The following is a 23,597-nucleotide window of genomic DNA, read 5'->3' as shown; positions in this document are numbered from 1 at the left end:
AAATTACGCTTGCCAAAGGAATGATTGTCAGGAGAGACACAACATAGGTTCTACGTTGCCAGCTCTTGGCTAAACAAAATCAACAGACTGACCAAGAGCCAGTGGTCCAAATCACTGTTAGGACCAGTGATCATGGAAAATGAAATCAGCATCAGTTTCCTCATCTGCAAACTGGAAGTGATGATACCTATCTTTATGATTTGTTGTGTAGCTAGTGCCAAGATGTATAAAGGGCCTAGTCCAGTGTCTGGCATTCAATTAATGGTGGTTATAACTATTGTAAGTTTAACACAGAACTTGCCTCTCTTTTAAAGAGCTGATAATTGGCCAATGACATTTCACTGAATAACTGGAAAAGCTGTTAATCACAAAGAAAGATCCATATTCATGAAACCAGACACAGAATAAGAGTTGCTGCTTCCCATTGGTTACACATCTTTAATCTCCCTTTGTAACAAGCCTTTTCACATTGGAAGGTGTGGTTTTAATTATCTATAAAAATGGCCCCTTCACATTCTTCTTTCCAGCTGAACTTGGCACAAATAGCTGGAGATCAGTGTAAGAAAGAAAGAAAAGGCAATGCTCCAACCTGAACAACATGCAAGGCCACCTCAGCACAGTGACCAAAGGCACACACAGCACCTTGTCTACTCACCAGAAGGGAAAAATAATGAGGCGGCTGATGAAAAATATGATGGAGAAGATGAAAAACAGGGCGTTACAGGTTTGCTTCCATCCGGCATAAGAAAACATCTTAGCAGACTGAGAAAATAGAAAGAAATTGCATTCAGATAGGGTGATATTCATGTAAAATTTTTAAATTAAATATTTATAGATTAAATTATACCTGGGATTTGCTTCAAAATCTTGGTGGGGGTTGGGTTATGGATGAGAAATAGCCGAAACAAGATTGGCCATATTGATAACTGTTAAAGCTGGATGATGGGTCCACTGGGCCCATTATACTCTTTACCTTGTCATATGTTTGAAACTTTGCATAATATAATGTTTAAAAAATTAGTTAGAATGACTGTAATATTACTCCTGTATTTCACAAGCACTACAAATTAGCATAATTAATTTTAGCATGTATTTTATCTGGGCATTTATTGAATTCCTCCATTTAACTGGGAGGAGAGCGGGATTGAAGAAAGGCTGGGATATGAGTGAAGTCCTGGGCTGGGATGGGCATGTTGCAATCAAGGCGGCTACTCTAAGGCAGATGACAGAAGAAGTGGGGTTAGGAGGCAGCCCTTGGGGCCATGTCCTGGTTGAAGTAAAGTTTCAAGCACTTGATTTTCCCTACTTACTTTATGCTAGCCTGTAGTGCTCATATTATCTGTGTTGAGTGAAAAGAATTACAGAAAATGTTGTTTATTGTGGTACTAATGTAACGAGGATGTTCTCTTGCATTATCCAGCGGAGCCCAAGGCTGAATGGGAAAGAGTCTGAAGTTGGGGGTGGGAGGTCGGCAAGTGGGTGGTGTGGTTCAGCCCTGCCAGTTTCAGAACTGAAATCACCCAGGAACCTCAAGGCCCATCTAGAACAAGAGAAGCAGCTTATTACATTTCAGGAATGGTTTACATTGCATTTTCCATACTTACCATGGGGTAAGAATGTGATCAGACTATGGGATTGGCAGGGTCCCAAAAGGGAACAGCCTCCATTGCTGAGATAGAAGGCTGGCACGCCAGCTGGGCAGGACTTGGGTATGGGGAGAAAGGCCAGAAGTTTAGAGGGCTTGGAATGGAGTGGGGAGCTGTTTGAAGGGTCAGAAGGTAGGCCAGGGCAGGAAGCTAGAGATGTGCATAGGCATGAAGAGTGCTACTTTGCCCCCACTTGTGATGGCAAAGTAGCACTCCTTTGGGCAAATGCACACGTGGCCTATTCTGGGCTGTGCAAAGATGGATATCAGAGAGAAACCCCTCTCCTTTGCTAAGTATCAGTCAAGATACTGTTAAAGTGTTGGGTCCTGGATCCAAACTTAACATGCAGAAAACTAGAGAAGATCATGAAGATGCATGAAGAAGGCACAAGGTTGCTTACGAGTAAAAATTGTAGATGTTGAGGCTGTTCTTCCTTGCAAAGAAAGAACTAAGAAATGACCCAACAACTGTCTTAAGGAACATGAAAGATTAATAGTCTCCATCTTTAGGAAGGTCTAAACAGGGGTAAAAGTTGTACCATGTCTGGGTTCAATTAGAACTTGACTGAGAGGACAAACACTAAAACAAACTACTTGAGGAAGCTATGGAATAGGCACTTCTGGAGAATATAAAAAATCGGCCCCACGCCACTATTCAATGTTGTTTCTACCACCAGCTGATGGAGGGTAGTGGCCTCACTCACCGAACCTCAAGTTAGATCATGACTTGTGAATCAAGAATTATTGATGATCATTAACAACATGAAGCTGTTCTCATAGTTTACCCATGTAGGGAACTGAGTTTGACATTTCATTTTTCTTCTGTTTTTTACCTAAGGACCTCAGAACATTTTCAAACGATAGTGAGCTAAACTGCACAATATACCCTAAGAGGTAGATATGACTTCTCATGCTACAGCTGAGGATAGAAACAAAGCATTAAGTGATTTGTCCAGGTCACCTAGGGAGCTATGTCATGTCAATGGCAGGGTAGACAGGGATAACACGGTGCTCATTCCCAGTCCCAACACCTAACTCTCCCTTTTAGTAACACAATGAAGCTGTTTTTACGGTGGACACACACCAAAGGCAATTGAACTAGAGGGTTAGAAGAATAGAGTAGCATAAAATTTTTAACTCATGGCCAATTTGGTCTTAATTTTCAGGCAGGGTTTCTGAGATATGATCAGAGAAGGAGGTAATTATAGCAGAGATGGCTACATTCAGAGAGCAACACATGGCAAAACTGGCACAATCCTTCCTAAGCCATGTGTTGCCCTGAAGCACATATAATAATCTTGACGTTAGAATGGTATTTACATGTCTAATTACGATTACATACAAGAAATACAATTCTGTACACAGCTAATGTTTTAACAACAGCCAGTTGCTTTGAAATGGCTTCAAATGACTTCTGGTTATATCTAGAACAGGGTTTGGCAAATTACAGTTCAGCCTATGGGCTAAAGCTGGTCAGCCCTTGAGTTAAGAAGGATAAGAATAGTTTTCACATTTTTAAAGGGGTACAAGAGAAAAGAAAAAACAACAAAAAAGAAAAATATGTGACAAGAGATCCTATGAGGCCCACAAAGCTAGATTTACTACCTGGCTCTTTACCAAAAAGTTTGCTGAACCCTGATCTAGAAGAACAAGATCTTATTAAATTAAATTAAATTTCTTCCATATCAACTTACATTCAATTATTAGCCCTTGAAGAGGCAATCCTGAATGCAAATAGGTTAGCATTATTTCCTCCGGCTTCATTATAAATGAGTATATTTAAATGATGAACAATGGCTCTAAGTACAGCAGGACCCACTGCCTCAGGGTAAACAGGAACCAAAGCACATCAGAAACATGTAGAGAAAACAATCCTAATTTTGCATTGTTCCTTATATTTTGTGTGGTTTGGGATTAGGAAGACTCTTGTTTTAATGTCCCCTGCTCTGAAACATTCCTTCCTTAGAAAATAAATGTCATTTAAATAAACATCGGCTTTCATTCCTTAAAGCTGGAGGAGGGTCCACGCAGGGAGGTGCAAGCATTCGGTGCGTATTTAGCTTTGCTTAAGTGAATATACGGTGCCGACCAACTTTAAAAATCTACAATGTCATAGTCCAAGTTTTCCGTTTAAAAGCTTAGAGTTCATTCCTCTTCAGATACCTCAGCTTACTTCCTAAGCTAATATCTGCATGCAACTTGCATAAGTGGAATCCCACAAATTAACCTCTCTCTCTCGAGTACCATGGAGAAAGAAGGTTAGAAAATAAAAACTGAAAGCTTTCCTTTCTTTGAACTTGAAAGATCTGGGGACCTAGAGACATCTGCAGACTTTGGGTGTTTTCAGGACAGAGAGCTCTGCTAAATCACTCACAGACAATTCTTCCTGTGAGGAGTCACAGTTAACCCAGGACATGGTATTGTTATTAGTTTTTTAATGGCAAACGTTTACCTCCAGCCAAATGTCGGCCACATCGTGTAAAATCATCACGAGGGTCCCACTGCGAATATAATTAGCACACCAAGAGAAGCTCATCAAACTAACAGCAGCCAGGTGGTGGATGACATGAGCTAGAAAATCCTATATAATGAGGGGAAATGGAAACCATTAAGCAAATGCAGTTATTTCTCAATCACTGGAAGAGATAATAATAATTTTAAAACTAACAACTTACATCTGCATATTTTGAACTGTGTAAAATGCTTTCACTTTTATTCTTAAGCACAATCCTTGTGAGGGAGATAGAACAAGAGTTATCCTCATTGATTAAGTCATTTAACATTGAGATAGCATTGAACCGTTGTCATCTAAGTCCTAATATCTGCTGTTCTTCCCACTGCCCTACACTGGATATATGTACACACACACACACACACACACACACACACACACACACACACACACAAGACATACATACACACACAAGCATATTCCTGTGTACATTTACATTTATTGTTAATTCCCTGCCTAATTCCAAGACAGATATAATAAAACTACACAACTATTAAAATAAGAGTTACTGCATATGAAATAAGGAACAAATGAAAGTGGAATAACTGCAGTAGCAAAATACTTCACACCCACCAGGATAGCTATAATAAAAAAGACAAACAATAACAAGTGTTGGCTAGGATGTGGAGAAGTTGGAACCCTTATACATTGCTGGTAGGAATGTAAAATGGCATGGCTGCTTTGTTAGAGTCTAACAATTCCCCCAAAGGTTATACATAGGACTACTATATAGTCTAGCAATTCCACCCCTAGGTATATACATGAGAGAAATAAAAATATATGTTCATGCAAAAATTTGCACATCAATGTTCATAGTAGCATCATTCATAATAGCCAAAAAGGTAGAAACAACCCAAATATCCATCAATTGATAAATGGATAAACAAAATGTAGTATATCCATATAATAGAATATTATTCATTAATAAAAAGGAATGAATTACTGATGCATGCTACAACATGAATGAATCATTATGCTAAGTGAAAGAAGCCAGATACAAAAAAACATATATTGTATGATTCCATTTATATGAAATATCCAAAAGAGGCAAATGCATAGAGGCAGAAAGTAGATAGTGGTTGCGTGGGGCTGTGGAGGTTAGAAGAAATGCGGAGTGACTGCTAAAGGGTACAGGATTTCTATTTGAGGTGATGGAAATAGAATTGACTGTGGTGATGACTGCAGAATTCTGCAAATATACTCAAAACCATTGCATTATGCACTTTAAATAGATGAATTGTACAGTCTGTGACTATCCTGATTAAAATGTTTAAAAAAACTTAAAGACTTCAGTTTCCTTGTAGCCAAAGTAAAAGAATAAACATGATAATAATAACAGCCTAATTTATTAAGTACTTACTATACACCAGAAAGTGCTTTGTATGAATTAACTTGTTTAATCCTCACAACAACTGGAGGAGATAAGAACTATTTTTAGCTCTACTCTATATATGAGGAGACAGATCTAGCTTAGCAAATGTAACCAACTAGCTCAAGATGTTAATGAGTGGTGAAGTCAGGGATCCAAACTTCGGCAATTTGACTCCAGAGCCTGTGCTTTACCCAATTCCTAATAATTTTATGTCTCTGAAGATGTGTATTTACAAATATATGACATATATCTACATTTAATTTTTGAAAAGGTGTCCAATGCACCTGTAAATAATAAAGAGAAAGCAACTACTGAAAAAAATAAAAGGATCAAAAGTGGGAAAAAGATAGGATCATTACAGGATCAACCTACCTGAGTATATCTATGAAGACCTTCTAAATAATGATTATTTTCAATTCTATCCCTTGAGAAAATGACTCAATCAATTAAATTTTGACATATTCTTAGCCTAAATTAAGTTAATAACAGTTAAACTATAGCTGTTATTAAGTTTTATGAAAAAGGAAATCATTTCAATCAGATTTTTTCACAGTATGTTCTTATGGTTTATTCTGTAAGTTTCTTTTCAGATCTCCAGTTGAGCAGCTGACTGGGCCCCTTAGTGATAGACTGTGCACCATCGCTCACTCAAACATCATTTAGTCAAGCCAACTTGGTTTTATCTCCTTAATACTGAATTCAACTTAATTTTATTTATCACCCAAACTTTGCTACAAACCAATCTTTCATATAGAGCGTAGCATATAAAGTACATGCCAAGAGTATTTGTCATTTGATCTGTACTGCTAACGTATATGAGGAAATCCGTGACTGCTCTGAGAGTCTAATACAATTTTCTGTACCAGCAAATAGGAATCAGTACCAACCAAACAGTTCCTAAAATACCACACTTTGTGACCTCAGAGGATGCATTTAGCATGCCTGTGACTTAGTTTCCCTGCAAATAAAGCAAAGCTAATAGTGCTTGAAGCAATGTTTTCTAACAAGGATCTTGGATGAATTAAGGAAAAAATGTTTTCAAAGTCACTGAATACATCAAAAGAATTATATAAAGTGGTCTGTAATCAACTAAAGGACGTGGCTGTAGAATTAAAACTACTAGCACTTTTCTTCTTTGCACTGAAGAATACTAAATTCTCAAACCAAAAGAAAGAAGCAGACATCATAAAGGAGAGTTCTTTTCTTATTGAACAAGTGTAGAGCTTCAAAGTTAAAGTTTCTATAATGTTTCACTACAAATACTTACCAAGGCACCAAAGTATGAGCATATTTGCACTATTCTTTGTGTTATAAAAGCAAAAAAGTTATGAACTGGAACTGAACATATATAAAAATATGATTTAAAGATTAGGATTTGGGGCAGGGGGATAAAAACTTTTGAAAAAAATGGATAAAGTAGTTTTGTAAATAAGACACTTACCTTCCTCTTGATATCAGAGCCAAGGCTAAATAAGAGAGACCAATAAAAACTCATCTCCAAAATGTAGTACCAGTACTGAGATGGCAGCAAGGGCTGAGGAAAACAAGAGTATTCACTACTTTAATGTCACCATATAAACAACTCATTTTAAAGATTAAAACTATTGTTTATACCTATTTATATTCCACAAAATTCTCCCAAATAATAATGTTTTACATTTCAACTTCTGAGAAGAAATCAGAGACAATATTTTGAGGCATTTTGTTTCTAAAAAGGGAGACAAGAATTCCAAAGTCAAGTTAAATGTTTTGTTTAAAATTTAATAAAACTACAACAGGTGTAAAAGCATTCTTTTAGTTGATTGAGAGTTAAATTAGAAAAATAATTTAAAAATCTTTACTTAAGAACAATGGAAAAGCTGTTCTGCTTGTCCCACAAAATACCTTGTTTTATGTTTCTTGAATACTACTCAAATCTGATGTCCTAACCTCTTTTGTAGTGACAAGATGGTGATCCAAATTGGCCCATTCTCAAATGGGACAGTAATAAAATATATACAATTATTTAAGTACTCTAAAAATGTCTCCTGAAAAAAACAATGAAATTTCCATAGCTAGAATTTTCTTTAAAGTAGGAGGGGTGGTGTGCTTGTTTTAGCTAAGCTGAGACACTATATTATTTGGTGTGATGGGTTGTAACATTAATGCCCTCAATGAATCTCACCTTCTCATATTCATGCCCTGGTACAGTCTTCTCTAACATCACCAGGAGGCCTTTGAATCTTGGCCTTTGGTCAAGGGGACATAGCAACTATGATGCAATCAGAGACCTCATAAGCACCATGTAAGAAACCTGAGCTATCCTTCTGGAGGTCACAAAGTAGAGCATCAAGGTGTCCACTGACAAAAATACAAATGAGGGCACCAGGGACATGTGATATGCCCTAGCCAGCCTGTCAACTAACTGAAAATGCATGAATGAACTCAGCTAACACCACATGGAGCAGAACTGCTCGGCTGAGCCTAGCCAAAATTGCTAATCCATATCATAAGCAAATAAATGGTTGTTGTTTTAAGGCACTAAGTTTTGGTGATGATTTATTATACACCAGCATATAACTGACACACCTGAGAAGTGAAGAGTAAAGCTAACACATTAAATGGAATAATTTTCTGGTCAACTCATCATCCTTGATAAGGCCAAGAAAGAATAAGAGTTTCTGCTTTCTTCTATGACAAACAAGCCTGTATGAGACTAACCCTCCTAGTGAGAACTACTTAAAAATATGGATAAAGTACAGAAAAAATATCTGTTTGAAGGCATTGGAGAACAACCAAGGCATCCAGAACCTGTGGAGCCAAGATTTCAAAGAGAAGAAAAATACATTAAATGAAATCCTTTATTTCAAGTGCATCCTTAATTCAAGAAGTACTACAGACCCTACGCAGGATAATTTCAAAGAAAACCACACCAATGTATAGCATAAAGTCTGCATTTGCTAATTTATAAGCAGTATAGAGCCCAGAGACTAAGAAGCAGTAGTTAAGTAGGACTTTTGGCAATCTCATAGTGCTAGGAAGTAAACTGGTATTCAGGGCCAGCAAGGGAAAAGAAGTCCTGGTAAATACTATAATCTTTTATTTAAAACCACTGTAAGAGAATACCCTAGGAATACGGGCAAGTTGTAAATACATCTGCCCTCACAAAGACTGGAGTCCAAATTAAATCCGTCAATCACAGATAAAATTTAAGGTGATCTGTCTCTAACTGCTTAACAGAAGTGAAAGTAAGTCCTCTCAGGAGGTAGATAATACCATTTCTAAGCATTATTTTTCATATGCAATGTCTATCATTCAATCAAATGTTATCAAGCATAAGGAGACAGGAATAAGAAAGAAAATAGACCCACAGGTGAGCAAGATATTGGATTTATCAGACTCTGACTTTAAAATAACTTTAAAAACTAACCACGTATTTAAAGTTATTTTTAAAAATTAGTGGGAATTTTCAGTAGAGAACTGGAATCCATAAAAAAAGAATTAAGTGAAAATTTGAGAAATGAAAAATACCATAACTAAAATTGAGAACTCAAAAGATGTGTTTAAGAGCAGATTAGACACTGCTGAAAAAAGCACCAGTGAACTGGAGGACATGAAAGTAGAAAATGTCCAGAACTGTGAAGGGTCTGAGATTTTACCCTACTTGCAAGTTAGCTTGCCATAGTTTCATGAATGCTGATAGAAGATACGAGACTCCTGGGTCAGAGATAAAGGATAGCTTATTATTCACACGAATACAGTTGCCAGAATATCAGTATTTGGGCCAGTTATCCCACCCCAATTCCCATGGCTAAACAAAGAGGGTCAGGTGACATCTGCACATGCAGTGGGTTTTGCTACCAGAGAGGAACCCTGAGCTAGGGAACCTAAATCTTTATAATGGACAGTGACATGCATACCAATTGCTTCAGAGGAGACATTACCTCTATCTTCCAAGGTTGCTTGCCATACAAACATCCTTGGAAAGACAGTACAGAATAAAAGTCAGTCCGTGTATCACTTCATATGACATGCAGAAATGCAAGAGGTCTGTGGAGAACTGTGTCCCTATAGACTGAAGCAGTAAGGCAAGAGGTTGGAAAATATTAGGGAAAGCATAAGAGAGCTTCAGGACCTAGCATAAAGGTCTAACGTATTAGCACACTTGTAATTGGAATTCCAGAAAGAGAGGAGAGAGAGAAAGGAACAGAAGCAATGGCTAAGAATTTTCCAAAATGGACTTAAGACATCAAGCCACAGATTCAAGAAGTACTATGGACAATAAGCAGGATAAATTCACAGAAGACCACATTTATACATATCATACTAAAATTGCTGAAAGACAAATACAAAATATTAAAATCAGAGAAAAAGGACACCATTTGAAGAAGCAAAAATAAAATGGATAACTGAATTCTTAAAGAAACTGAGGGGATCCAGAAGACAATGGAATGACTTCTTTAAAGTGCTTAAGGAAAATAACTACTAACCTAGAATTCTATGCCCAGCAAAAATATCCTTTAAAAATATAGGGTAAAATGATAACATTTCCAGACAAGCAAACCAAAGGGGATTCTGCAGCCAGAAGGATAATAATCCCAGATGGAAGCATGGAAATGCAAGATGCCAAGGAACAGCACGGAAAGGGCAATTTGACTGATTTACAAATCAATTATTGTAGTGACTTGTAGGGTTTTAAATATTTGAAGGAGGGGATAGGAGTAGTCTGATGATCTTTCAGTGACTGGATAGAGGTAAGAGCACTAATTTACATTAGACTCTGATAACTGAAGGATGCATATGGTAATCTCTAGGATAATGACTAAAAGAATAAAAACATGCATAACTGAAAAGCTAATATAAGGGAAGAAACAGAATAATAAATTTTTAAAAACTTCACTGTCCCATAAAAAAGTAAGAAAAGAGTACAATAAATGAAATGTATCAGGTGGTACAAGTAGAAAATAAATACTAAGATGGTAAATTTAAACTCAAATACATAATTACATTAACCATGAACAAAGAAAAGGAATGAGACAAGTGATGGGTAAATAAGGAACAAGGGTAAGTAAGCTCCAGTATAGAAAGAGCCAAGGACTTCACTGAAGTGGACGGAGAGCAGGATGGGACTCAGACCTAAATCAGGGGACAAGCTGCTGAGGAGGGAAGGGACTACATCAGTGTGACTTACCTGTCTAGGATAGCCATTCCAAACCTCCCAAAGGTCATATACCCAAGGTTTCTGGAAAAACAAGGAACCAAGAGAAACTTTGTCAAAGGCTGATTTCAGCAGAGACATAAGCCCTTCCTTATGTCACTGATAGGGAGGAAACATGCACAGTAAGATGCACTTTTATCACATTCCTGCTGCTCCAGCTGCACCTCTCTCCCTCCACAGGTGTTTCTACTTGTTCCTATACAACACCCCTGTGACATGCACGACTTCTAGTGAATCTGGGACCAATAATAGTCCTGTGTCACAAAGGAAATTACTTATTTCAAACAAGTGCCTCTTCTAATGAAATTATTTCTGAACCAATTAGATTACTGCTTCTATAGCAATAAAAATATCTTGAAACATCCGTAGCAATAAAATATCTTAAGAGAAATCTTGAAAGAATCTTTAGAGACATCTCTAAAAGCTAGCTATCTTTTTTTTTTTCTGTTTAACAATTTACTATTAAGTTTATACATCACTTAATAAGGTAATTATTTAATAATTATTTAAACAGACAATGCAAAGAGAATATGGTAAGGACAGATTTGATTTCTAATGGGAAAGAAATGAAAGTCTTCATAAACAAGTGGCCTTTGATATGGAACTAGATGGAATTTGATGGGCAGAGATAGAGGGGGAAGGGCAAGACATTTCTGGCAAAGGGGATAATATGTGCTAAGATCCTAAAGTGGGGATGTACCAGGTATATTCAGTGGATTGTCAGTGGTCCAGTTTAGTTGGTGTGTGGGTTGCAAGAGTGGAAACAGGGAGATATTAGGTTTAAAAACTAACATTACAAATGCAAAGCTTCACAAAAGCTTTGAAAGACAGACTGAGGAGTTGCTACTTCTCTAGGTATTAGAGTGAGTAGAGGTTTAAAAGCTGGTTACCTTATTGAAAGTATTATATCCCAAGGAATTCACAGGCAGGAATTTTAAAAATTAAAGACAAATTCCAATCAAAGATATCAGAAAGACAACTTACATCATAAAGAAAGGCAATTCCAGCAATGGTAATCATTAAGTAAAATGTAAATCGCCAGCTGCCAAAAGAAAGAAAAGTCTTGTTAAGGTGACTGACAACTGAGGAGAAAAACACTTGCTATAACAGTTTGGAAAGAATGCACATTCTGGAATCAGAAAAATCTAAGTTGATATCCTGATTCTGCCACTCGTTGGATGGCTATAAGTTCAGATAAGTAACTTAACTCATGGAGCCTTAATTTCTTCATCAATAAAATGGGAATAACAAAACTTACCTCAAAATGTAAAAAGAATCAAAGATAACTTATGAAAAATATTGATCATAGTGGCTGGTATAAAGTAAGCAACAATAAATCATAGCTATTGTTATTATTTTTTTTTAAGTTTCTTGCAATGCAAGTATTTTATTATTTTTTTTAAATATTATTTTACTCTTTTTTTAAATGATATATTTTAATTAATTTTTTATTTATTTGTTTGTTTATGACTGTGTTGGGTCTTCGTTTCTGTGCGAGGGCTTTCTCTAGTTGTGGCAAGTGGGGTCCACTCTTCATCGCGGTGCGCGGGCCTCTCACTATCGCGGCCTCTCTTGTTGCGCAGCACAGGCTCCAGACGCGCAGGCTCAGCAATTGTGGCTCACGGGCCTAGTTGCTCCGCGGCATGTGGGATCCTCCCAAACCAGGGCTCGAACCCATGTCCCCTGCATCGGCAGGCAGATTCTCAACCACTGCGCCACCAAGGAAGCCCCTATTGTTATTATTAATATGCCTAGCCTAGTTCCTGACACATGATAAACGATGGTTTGATATTAGTATTATCTAAGTACTCATTTCATCCCAATTTAATTCCCAGTGAAAAGGTTTCTATGTGGCTAGACTTTAGTCATGTCTCTGAAAAGCAGATTTTGAAAGAATATTTTTTTCTCGTATATGGAGAAAGACCTATACAGTAGATTAAGGGACTTAAAAGACCAATTGTAATGCACAGGTCTTATTTAGATCCTGATTCAAATAAACTGCAAAGAAAATTAAGACAATCAAGGAAATCCGAACACTGATTGAATATTTGTTGTTATTAAATAAATTTTTAAGGTTTGATAATATCTAAAATAGTTCTTATCGTTTAGAGATACATACTAAAATACTTACAAATGAAATCATTTGATATCTGGTATTTGCTTCAAAAGTGATCTTCAATAATAATTGGATGAAAGTGATCAAAAGTTACAAACTTCTTGTTATAAATTAGTACTGGAAATGTAATGTATAACATGATGACTATATTAACACTGCTGTATGGTATATTTGAGAGTTGCTAAGCAAGTAGGTCCTAAAAGTTCTCATCACAAGGAAATTTTTTTTTCTTCTTCCTTTATGTATCTATATGAGATGATGGACGTTAACTAAACTTATTGTGGTAATCATTTCACAACATTCATAAGTTATTACACTGTACATCTTAAATTTATACAGTGCTATATGTCAAATATATCACAATAAAACTGAAAGAAAATTATTACCCACATACAAAAAAAACAATCTGTGGTAGGGGAGAGAAGTAGACGAGGGCAGAAATAACATAGGATGGCCCTGAGTTGATAATTACTAAAGTTGGTGATGAAATCATAGCATACACAGCTCATTTAACTAGTCTTTCTACTTTTGTATATGTTTACTACTTGGCAAAATGAAAAGGTTTTAAAAAATTAGTGCTATTTTATCTAATGATTGCTGAAGCAACAATATTAAAAATAATATTTGTTCCTTACATTTGTGTAATGCCTATAGTGCTCTCCTCAACACACCTGTGAGATAAAAAAGAAAGAGGAATATCGGCCTATCCCCACTTGGTAGATGAGAAGCCAGGTTCATAAAGGCTAGGCCGTCCCCCAGCTCACCCAGCTAAGCAATGACACAGCCGAGGCGGAAATGTAGGTCTTTGGATCCTGAATCCAGTGGCGTTTCCTGAACAATGTCACTGTCTCTAAGCTACATGACAGTTTTTCTTTATGGCTTGTTTTGATCAGGGAAAAAAGTAGGGTTCAATTACTCAGAAAGTTGAACCATAAAAATGAGCCGGTTGAGACCTGTTCCCACTTGTTTTATTTACTGTTGGTCCAGCAAAGCCCCACGCTTAGATGTAGAGAGCATTTCCTTGGTCCTTGATTACTCTGGCCAAACGAGAAGCACAAAAAACAGATGATGAGACCTGCCAGCCCCAAAGGAAGCCATAAGTCTAGGTGGCATATCTCATATTATTTGTTTCTCAAAAATGTATTGACCTCTTGACACTGTGCCAGGCACTATGCTAAGCACACTTGTGTGATGTCACATTTTCTTCCTCAAAACAAGCTTAAGAGGTAGGTACTATAATTAGCCCCTTTTATGTATTGTTGCTTGGTTCTCACAACAACCCTAAAAGGTAGATAAGATGAATACTAAAGGATGCTGATGTTGAGAGAGATCACATAACTCACCCAAGGCTGTACAGTAACAACCAGATGCAAGAGTAAAATCCAAGTTTCACATCCTCCTGGACCAGTCCTATCAGGTCTATGCCAGGGGTTCTCAAAGTCAGGGATCCCTGACATCAAAATACTTTCATAATAATACTGAAATGTTATTTGCCTTTTTCACTCTCATTCCCTCTCAAGTGTGAAGTGGTGCTTCCCAGAGGCTACATGTCCTGTGATGGTATTGTTGCTCTGAGAGCTGATGACATATGTGCTTGTGTAGTCTAATGCTTTATAAATGTTTCAGTTCTAATTTCTAGTACAGTAAATATCAGTAGGTATAACACACACAAGCAGATGCTCTTTGGGGTCTGTAATAGCTTTTTTTTTTTCTGTCATTAACCTTGTTTATTTCAGGGATCAGTGAAGTTCACCAAAATCCCCAAGATATTTTCCTAGTTGATGGTGAAGGCTAGAGGTGCCAGTTAAAATGTTAAAATACAGGGTGCACAGTTAAATTTTAATTTTTCAGATAAACAATGAATATTGGCACCTGCTTATACTAAAAAAATTGTTACTTATCTGAAATTCATCTTCACCTGGGCATCCTGTATTTTTTTTAACATCTTTATTGGAATATAATTGCTTTACAATGGTGTGTTAGTTTCTGCTTTATAACAAAGTGAATCAGCTATACATATACTTACATCCCCATATCTCGTCCCTCTGTGTCTCCCTCCCAACCTCCCTAGCCCACCCCTCTAGGTGGTCACAAAGCACCGAGCTGATCTCCCTGTGCTATGCGGCTGCTTCCCACTAGCTATCTATTTTACACTTGGTAGTGTATATATGTCAATGCCACTCTCTCACTCTGTCCCCCTCCCCGTGTCCTCAAGTCCATTCTCTACGTCTGCATCTTTATTCCTGTCCTGCCCCTAGGTTTTTCAGAACCAATTTTTTTTTTTTTAGATTCCATATATATGTGTTAGCATACGGTATTTGTTTTTCTCTTTCTGACTTACTTCACTCTGTATGACAGACCCTAGGTCCTTCCACCTCACTACAAATAACTCAATTTCATTTCTTTTCATGGCCGAGTAATATTCCATTGTATATATGTGCAACATCTTCTTTATCCATTCATCTGTCGATGGACACTTAGGTTGCTTCCATGTCTTGGTTATTATAAATAGAGCTGCAATGAACATTGTGGTACATGACTCTTTTTGAATTATGGTTTTCTCAGGGTATATGCCCAGTAGTGGGATTGCTGGGTCGTATGGTAGTTCTATTTTTAGTTTTTTAAGGAATCTCCATACTGTTCTCCATAGTGGCTGTATCAATTTACATTCCCACCAACAGTGCAAGAGGGTTCCCTTTTCTCCACGCCCTCTCCAGCATTTATTGTTTGTAGATTTTTTGATGATGGCCATTCTGACTGGTGTGAAGTGATACCTCATTGTAGTTTTGATTTGCATTTCTCTAATGATTAGTGATGTTGAGCATCTTTTCATGTGTTTGTTGGCAATCTGTATAACTTCTTTCTGTAATAGTTTTTAAGAGAACAAAGGGGTCCTGAAATCAAAAAGCTTGGGAGCTGCTGCACTTCACTAACCATGAGCTGAATGATGATGTTCTTGTCAATGTTATCTTCCTTGCTTCAAATGAACCTAAGGCAGTAAAATGTCCTTTTTTTTTTTTCCAGGAATGGCTGACACAAACATAATTGTAAGGGGAAAGAAAAAAAAAAAAACTCTTGGAAAAAAACCCAGAAATTGACTGGTTAGACTCAGATGGTGATGTTGAAAGATGAGACTGCCAGGTGAGATCAGGGAGGATCTGGATAGAGTGAACTCGGGCGACATGAGAGACGCTGACAGGACGGACATGGGGCTCAACGGTGGGGGCACTGGATGGAGCAGGCAGTGGACCTGCCCGAGGGCCAGCTGGGCAAGCGGCAGTCCACCCAGCGGAAGGAGAGCGCCTCTTTCCAGCACCGGGGGGCGCCACTGCTTATATACAACAGATACTTAGAAATTACTCAGTGTTTTTATTAAACTTTTCATTGCTAAATGGAAATGCTTATTTTAAAAAGAAAAGTGATCTGCTAATATGGAATTTGATTTAAAAATAAAGGAGTCACTATGGATTAAAATCCTGAATTCTGTGAAACAGGGCTTAGGGGTCATCCTTAAAGAAAGTAACCAAGGAAATAATACACTGAACTTAAGGTGTTCAGAGACTAATCCATCCTGATATGGAGAAGTGTCTACCTGTTGGAGAGTAATTTGTAAGAGTTCTGTGTTGGAGAATAAGTTTCTTGAGATTTCCAAAATGCCTGGGGCTAGGTGTCTCTTGATATGATTCCTGTAGCACATCCCATAGCTAGGGAATAAAGTGCAGTCCCTATACAATTAAACAGCTTGGTAGTTTGCTTTAGCCTATTTATTTGATCCATAATAACTTTTAACAGTTCCCTGACATTTGTGACATTGCTAAAGAATAATGTAAAGCTTAAATTATAAAATTGTGGGTTCACTCCTGTCTCCTGAATACATTGTACTGCTTCCTGTCTTTGCTTTACTTAAAACATGCTGCCCTCAAATCATGCTTTCTTTTTTTTTTTAATTAATTTATTTTATTTTATTTATTTTGGCTGCGTTGGGTCTTCGTTGCTGCATGCGGGCTCTCCCTAGCTGCGGCGAGAGGGGGCTACTCCTCATTGCGGTGGCTTCCCCTGTTGTGGAGCACGGGCCCCAGGTGCGCAGGCTTCAGTAGCTGTGGCGCATGGGCCCAGCTGCTCTGCGGTATGTGGGATCCTCCCAGACAAAGGCTCGAACCCGTGTCCCCTGCACTGGCAGGCAGACCCTCAACCACTGTGCCACCAGGGAAGCCCCCATGCTTTCTTTTCTTATGGAAATCCGATCCATCCCTCCCCTCAACGTCCAGCTTATTCCTGACCTCTAGAGAGCCTTTGTCTAATGTACCCAACTCTGCTGATGCCATCTCCTCTGAATGCCCAGAGCACATCTGAACATGACGTAGACCACAGGTATACAGGCCCATGTGCCATTGGGAATGGAACAACAACAGATGTTGTGGTTTCATAAGTGATAGTCTCATCTCCCTGATTAGCTGCTTTAGGCCAGTGACCATACCTTCCACTTTTACTTCCCTCTTAATATCTACGAGTCCGTATGATCTAGGATAGTGCCACATACCAAGAAGATGGTCCATACAACCCTCTGCATTGCCTGACTGATTGATAATAGCAACTTGAAATTCCCTTCTCTAGCCTGAACTCTGTGGCTGACTTTTAGCAGACTCACTGACAGCTAGATTCCCAATGTTGGGTCCTTCTCACCCAGTTACTTGACATATAGGGTCCCCTGCTTCTGAGAGGTCAGCATTAGGTGATAGGGGCAGTACAGTGAGCAGAAAGAGTATCAGAAAAGGAGTCAGAAGACCTGAGGGCAATAGGCCCCCAACAGCCAGGCGACCTTGAGCAAGTTCCTTAAACTACATGATGTGCAGTTTCTCATTTCTCAAACAGGGCCCCACTTTCCCTGACTGCCTCACACTGTTGCTAGGAGGATCAAACCAAGATTGTTTATAAACTGGAAGGCACTATCATGTATAAGAAATTCCCGGAATTTCACTGCAGTATGATTCAGCTCAGAGGTTGAGAGTTAGTCCCTGCCTGGGGACTTTATTTAAGCTAAGAATCATTTGATAGAAAGAAAGAAAGAATGAATGATAGCAGAAAAACAGGAAGATGTAATGTGAAAACAGCTCCAGTTTGTAGTGTTTTGTAGTGACGGTCCAGAGAGATTCACTTGGGCCAAGCTGACATAGTGGCAACACAATATTAGCCAATCTCTCAAGAGCTAAAACTCAGAGAGAAGCAGTTGGAAAACAAACCAGGTCATATACCTCTAGCCACTGTGGGAAAGGCAATGGAAGCCTGCCAATGAGAAAAAAATCTCGAGACACCATGAAGACTTGGTCTGTGCCTCTAAACATCACCAGTCTCACAGATGGATGACTGTACTCGGCAATGCATAGGTAGTTAAAGAAAGTCATTAAAGTTTAGCCTTCCACAGGCTTGGTTTCTTTATCTGAGAGTCTTATGCCAGCTCCCTATCCATTTTACCAGCAAAACAAAAACATCTGGTGAAAGTCACTAGGCAATGTGAGGACCTTAAGAAACAGGCAAAAAGAAGGAATGCTATTGGCATGTAGAATGTGGCATCAAAATTTCCCAACTAACGTGCATTTGTCTGGATGTAAAGAAGAGGAACAAAGTAAGAGCAATGACCTAGACCCTCTTTTTGGCACAGGTGTCAGTTTTTGCCACCAAGGGAGTAACCTAAAGTATCAATACTATAATACCCTGCAGAAGAAAAAAACCCAAAAAAACAGAGTTATAATGAAGCCAAAAATAAGTGTGGTACAGTCTCACTGCACTCAGAACGTATTTGAAGCAGTCAGCTCTGCAAAAACCCTATGTGTTGCTCAGCCCATCCTGACCCCCTACTAAACCAGGCAGAAACCCAGAGGAACTGGCTGCCCAGTCCACAGGCAGGGGTGGAGTAAGAGCCAAGTGAGACAGAAAGAAGTCCTCTCCATCAGTGTTGAGAGAGGAGGACAGCACCCTCTCAGACATTCTCTGCTCTTATAATGTGATAGAGTAATGTGATTAGAAACAGGTGACAGTCAGATGAGCTAGGGCCAACTGCTACCCTAGAAAAGATAAACACCAGGTTAAGATATTTTTATGATTTTTCTGGACTTTAAAGATAAGTACATAACATCTCCTCTTCAACTAAGAGAGTTCATAGCTTACCTTGTTTCATAGAGAAAGAAAGTGAAGCACAAGAGGTGGATGAGTGACTAGCATCAAACTCCTGATTGGTAAGTGACAGAGAGGGTTCAAACCCTTCTTCTGCTGCAACCTAAGGATTCCTTCTGAGATGACTATTCTGCTCCATATAAAATTGCACCATTTCAAAAGCTTTAACTATCCTTCTTACCAAGCTTCCTGGAATTTCTTCATCCTGCAAGGCCTATCTTGATTCCGCCGACTCCTAAACCACCTTTCAACCTGGCGCTCTGTCAAGTTACACTTCTTTGCCAGTCCATAAATATCAGTCTGAAAGGGGATGAAACAAATGAATGAGTGCTTAAGAGTAGAGTCAGGCTGGCAGGCAGTCAAGAGACAGTGAGATTGGGTTACAAGTGCTAGTGCACTGGAGAGGAGAGAGTTCTGCATTAGACCTTGAGCCAGTGCATTTACCTCTTTTGCTCATGGAATCACACACACACACACACACACACACACACACACACCTCAAAACAGAGAGAATGTTAGTTCCCAGAACTCTGAGTTGTTAAGAAAGACCGATTCTCTGTAAGTAGGTAGCAACCCATATATTCAAGTTGATACGTGGCCCACTCATTCAGCCAATTTTATTTAGGGCCTCCTAGGTTCCAGGTAGAGTAGTGTAGCTTAAGATGTCAATCAAACCCAATCTTTTCATTTTTTCTTATGAAAAAGATGGAATTCCAAGAGTTTTAACAACTTTTCCAAGACCTAAAACCAGTAGCAAAGCGAAAACAAGAACTTAGGCTCCTGTCCTTTCTGTTATTTCACACAGTCTTTCTACCAGATCCAAAACTTTCACATTTAATCAGATGTACAGCCTATTTCAAACTAATCTGAAATAATTCCAATTGTAAAAAAAGATTAAGGATTGCTGACTATAATAATGACGACTGCTTCTCCCCTGGAAGGCAGAAGTTGTAGGTTATGATTTAAAATTGAAAACAATATGGATGATGGATTAGCTCAAAGGTCACAGACTTGAAGTTCTCCCAGGGCCAAACAAGAACCCAAAGTGATTGAGAGGACCAGGTCTGCTTCACGGTGGGATTTTAAGTTTTATTCTTTCAACACAGACATGCTTTATATGTTAAACCTACAGTACTTTCCACTTCCACAAGGAAATAAGCTCTATAATTTTTTTTGAGACACCAGTCTTCTTGATCTTTTGTTTTCCTATGTTGAGTACAAGAAATATTTCAGCTTACTCCTAACTTTAGTAGGAGAAAAATAAAATTGCATAAAATTGACCCTCAGCCTCAGTTTTGAGGAAATAAGCAGGAGCCATATGGATGCAGCAAACAGGAAAGCACATGGCCCATCCCAAAGGGACAGTGGTGACCCAGCTCTGACTGATGGCTCCCAGAGTGAAAGTGCAGTCCCAGAAATCTGATGTGAAATCGCTAGGTTTTTTTTTTTTTTAATGTTGAATTTACTTTAAATTTTAACGTTTAAATTTAAATGTTTAAGTTTAAAGTAAATTTAAACCAATCATGGACCAAGATTGTGAAGGCCAACAAAGCTTGACCATGGGCCAGTTGGCTGTACACCCAGCTGTCTGTGATCAGTCGTGGAGCTTCTGCTATGTTATTGTGTATAGTTTACATAATTGTTCAGGCACACAGGACAACAGTAGATAAAATTCCTAAAGAAGCTCTTGTGCTGAAGAGAGGCAAAGGACTAATTGCAGCTACATACCTACTGAACTGCTAGCCTATTACTTAATCTAGAGAAAGAAAGCAAAACAAAACAAAACCAAGATATAGCCCATATTATACTCTGTTTCCTTAAACAGAGGAAATTATCCTAATACCTATTATTTTGTAGGCCAAGGGTTCACCTGCTGTTTTTTGTTATTGTTGTTTTGGTTTGTTTTTGTGTTTTTGACAAGACTGAATTGGCAACTATTTATTGGTGTCTACTTCCTGCAGGCATTCTGTTTTCTATTGGAGATCTAAATGAACAAGACCAGTATGGGCCTCCCCTTCACAGGGTGAAGTCTGTCGGGAGAGGAAGTCAGAAAATACAACAAAGAATTCTAAAAAAATATCATGAGTGCTGAGATAGGGGAGGATAAGGGTACCAAGGGACCTAACTTTACATAGGCAGTTCCTGGAAGTTACACTTATGCTGAACCCTGAAAAATGCCCCAAGAAGGAGAGGATGAAGAAGGAAAGTGTCCTGGCAGCATGTGAGGTTGTCTGGAGATGAGAGCATGGGGGAGCTGGGGGCACTTGAGGGACAGAAAGAGGCCTTGCAGGGTGGAAACATACAGAGAGGCGAGAAGGAAAGATGTGGCTAAGGCCACAGCAAGGAGGGCCTTGCCTGGAATTTATCTGTAGGTTACAGAATGTTTGCATTTTGAAGTCTCCCTCTTCAAAAGAATGTAAAGAATGAAGTGCCAGGAGTGCGCAGAGGTGGAGACGGTGTTCAGCAGTGAGCAAAGTCCCTGTCCTCACACTGGAATTTTCCCAGATCTGAGAACAATCCAATTTTATTATCCCATCATTTCTACAGATACCTGCTGAATAAATGCTTCCAGAAGACAGTGATCAAACATGATCTGAAGCTTTTTTTTTTTTTCTGATTTGGAGCACAGATGAATCTGGTTGAAAGTCTTGGCAATACTGGCCTCACAGACCTACAATATTATTGGGATAGAAATCATCTTGCAAACAAAAGTCGTTAGTAGTATTTTGTTAATGATACATGAAACAAGCATTTTATTGAACACCTACTATGTACAGAAAATTGTGTAAGATGTTATGGAAATACAAACAAGCATAATTAGGAAACAAATGACATTCTCTTGGGATAATTTAAGTTGGGAAGACATATTTGAGAATGCTCCTGGAGAAATCTATATGATAGGCACAGACTACAAATAACAACAGCTGACCTTGACTGTGTGCTGGGCACTATTCTAAGTACTCAATTCAACCTCTGAATTGAGAGCCCTGTGAGGTAAGTGCTGTTAACACGCTCAGCTCACAGAAGGGAAAACTGAGGCACAGAGTGGTTAATTTGCCCACCTCCACACACAGTCTTTTCTCACAATCCATGTTTTTAGCCTGACACAATAGAGTGTGTGTCTGTAGAAGGGAAAGGCTCTCAAGCAGAACCTCAGGGAGAAGTAGTGTGGCCTGAAGGAAGAGCACCAAATGGGGCTATGAGGCCTGGCTACTTGACGCAAAAACCAACCCTCTGGGACTGTGGAGGAGCCACACGAATTCTTTGACTCTCACCTGTAAAATAAACTGGACTAGAGGGCTGTTTGCCCTAAAAATGTTTGAATCTGTGGTTGAGACAAGCTAGCAAACTGGAATGCCCCTGTGGACCACAATACCTGCTTTATGTCAGCCTTATGGCACCACATTTTCTTTAGACATCTTCCAGAACTACACACTCATTTGTTCTGCAGCAGTTCTCATCGTGATTTTGCTGAGGAAATGGGCGAGTTAATAAGTTCTGCTGTTCCTTCATTTTACCAACAGCAGGAAAACTGATCTGCTGGCCAGAGATATTGGTATGTTATCATGGTTCTCTCTCAGTACATCTTGAAGTTGTCATTGAGATACATACAGAGAGACACACACACATATAAAAACAGTGGACACATAGCTGCACATACACAGTCACAAAAGAAGTGTGTGAAATCACAGATCAAAACTCTCAATGGAGAGGCTTCCCTGGCAGTCCAGGGACTCCACGCTTCCAATGCAGGGGGTGTGGGTTTGATCCCTGTTCGGGGAACTAAGATCTCACATGCCGTACGGCACAGCCAAAAATTTTTTAAAAATGAAAAAAAAAAAAACAACTCCAAGTGGAGGTTCATGTGTACAGCATTTTGGACCTCATCAATACCATGTTATACCCTTCTGTGCTAACCAGTCCAGAATTGATACTGTATATACTGAAATGTTTTTGTTTTTATTGGTACAGTCTATTGCAGCTGAAGAAGCATCCTCAGATTTGTGTCCTCAGTTTCTTTTAATAAAGTCAGATGTTAGGTACCTGTATTACCACTGCAGTGCCTTGAGATTACAGGTTCGGAATACCCACCCATCCCTTGAATCAGCACAAAATTTTTTTTAGTCCTCCCAGCAACTTGTTTTACTTCAGCTATAAATTAAGCAAAAATGCTACCTGTAAGACATTGGCCAAGTTAATGTGTGGAGGTATTGTGATATTATTTTGTTTCCACATCTGAAATCACTATTAAGGCATGTACTTTGCCTTCCTCTACTATATTCATCTATCTTCCTAAGTTCTAGTACTTTTATTCTATGGACATTTTACTGGCCAACTTGTCATCTTGATCTGTTATACAAATACTGCCTTGATTTTGTAATCTATGAGCAATATAAATTAGGTGTCTTAATTATGTCCCTTCATCTTCATGGTTTAGTAGAGGAAGCTTTCTAACACTTGGCGTTGATATATAACATTTCTTTTACTTGATGCAAATGTCCAAGTTATATCTACACTAAGCCATGCTGTACTGTCAATTGAGTTAGAACAATTACTTACACACACAGCTCCAGACTCTGAAAT

General features: G+C 38.6%; 1 protein-coding gene across 1 annotated transcript in view; it reads right to left on the bottom strand.

Moving 5' to 3' along the window:
• The window catches only part of CERS3 (ceramide synthase 3), a 106,588-nt gene that overhangs the window by 49,490 nt on the left and 33,501 nt on the right, over window positions 1-23,597 (bottom strand). The window contains exons 4-9 of the mRNA XM_068537482.1: window positions 19,195-19,313; window positions 11,711-11,768; window positions 10,700-10,750; window positions 6,971-7,063; window positions 4,098-4,226; window positions 656-762 (exon numbers count right to left, since the gene is read on the bottom strand). Of these exons, the coding sequence (XP_068393583.1) occupies window positions 656-762; window positions 4,098-4,226; window positions 6,971-7,063; window positions 10,700-10,750; window positions 11,711-11,768; window positions 19,195-19,313 (557 nt within the window). The remainder of the gene's footprint in view (window positions 1-655; window positions 763-4,097; window positions 4,227-6,970; window positions 7,064-10,699; window positions 10,751-11,710; window positions 11,769-19,194; window positions 19,314-23,597) is intronic.

This window comes from Eschrichtius robustus, chromosome 1 (assembly GCF_028021215.1).
Source record: "Eschrichtius robustus isolate mEscRob2 chromosome 1, mEscRob2.pri, whole genome shotgun sequence".
NCBI lineage: Eukaryota > Metazoa > Chordata > Mammalia > Artiodactyla > Eschrichtiidae > Eschrichtius > Eschrichtius robustus.
Note: the sequence above shows the minus strand (reverse complement) of the source record. Positions and strands in the feature narration are given on the sequence as shown.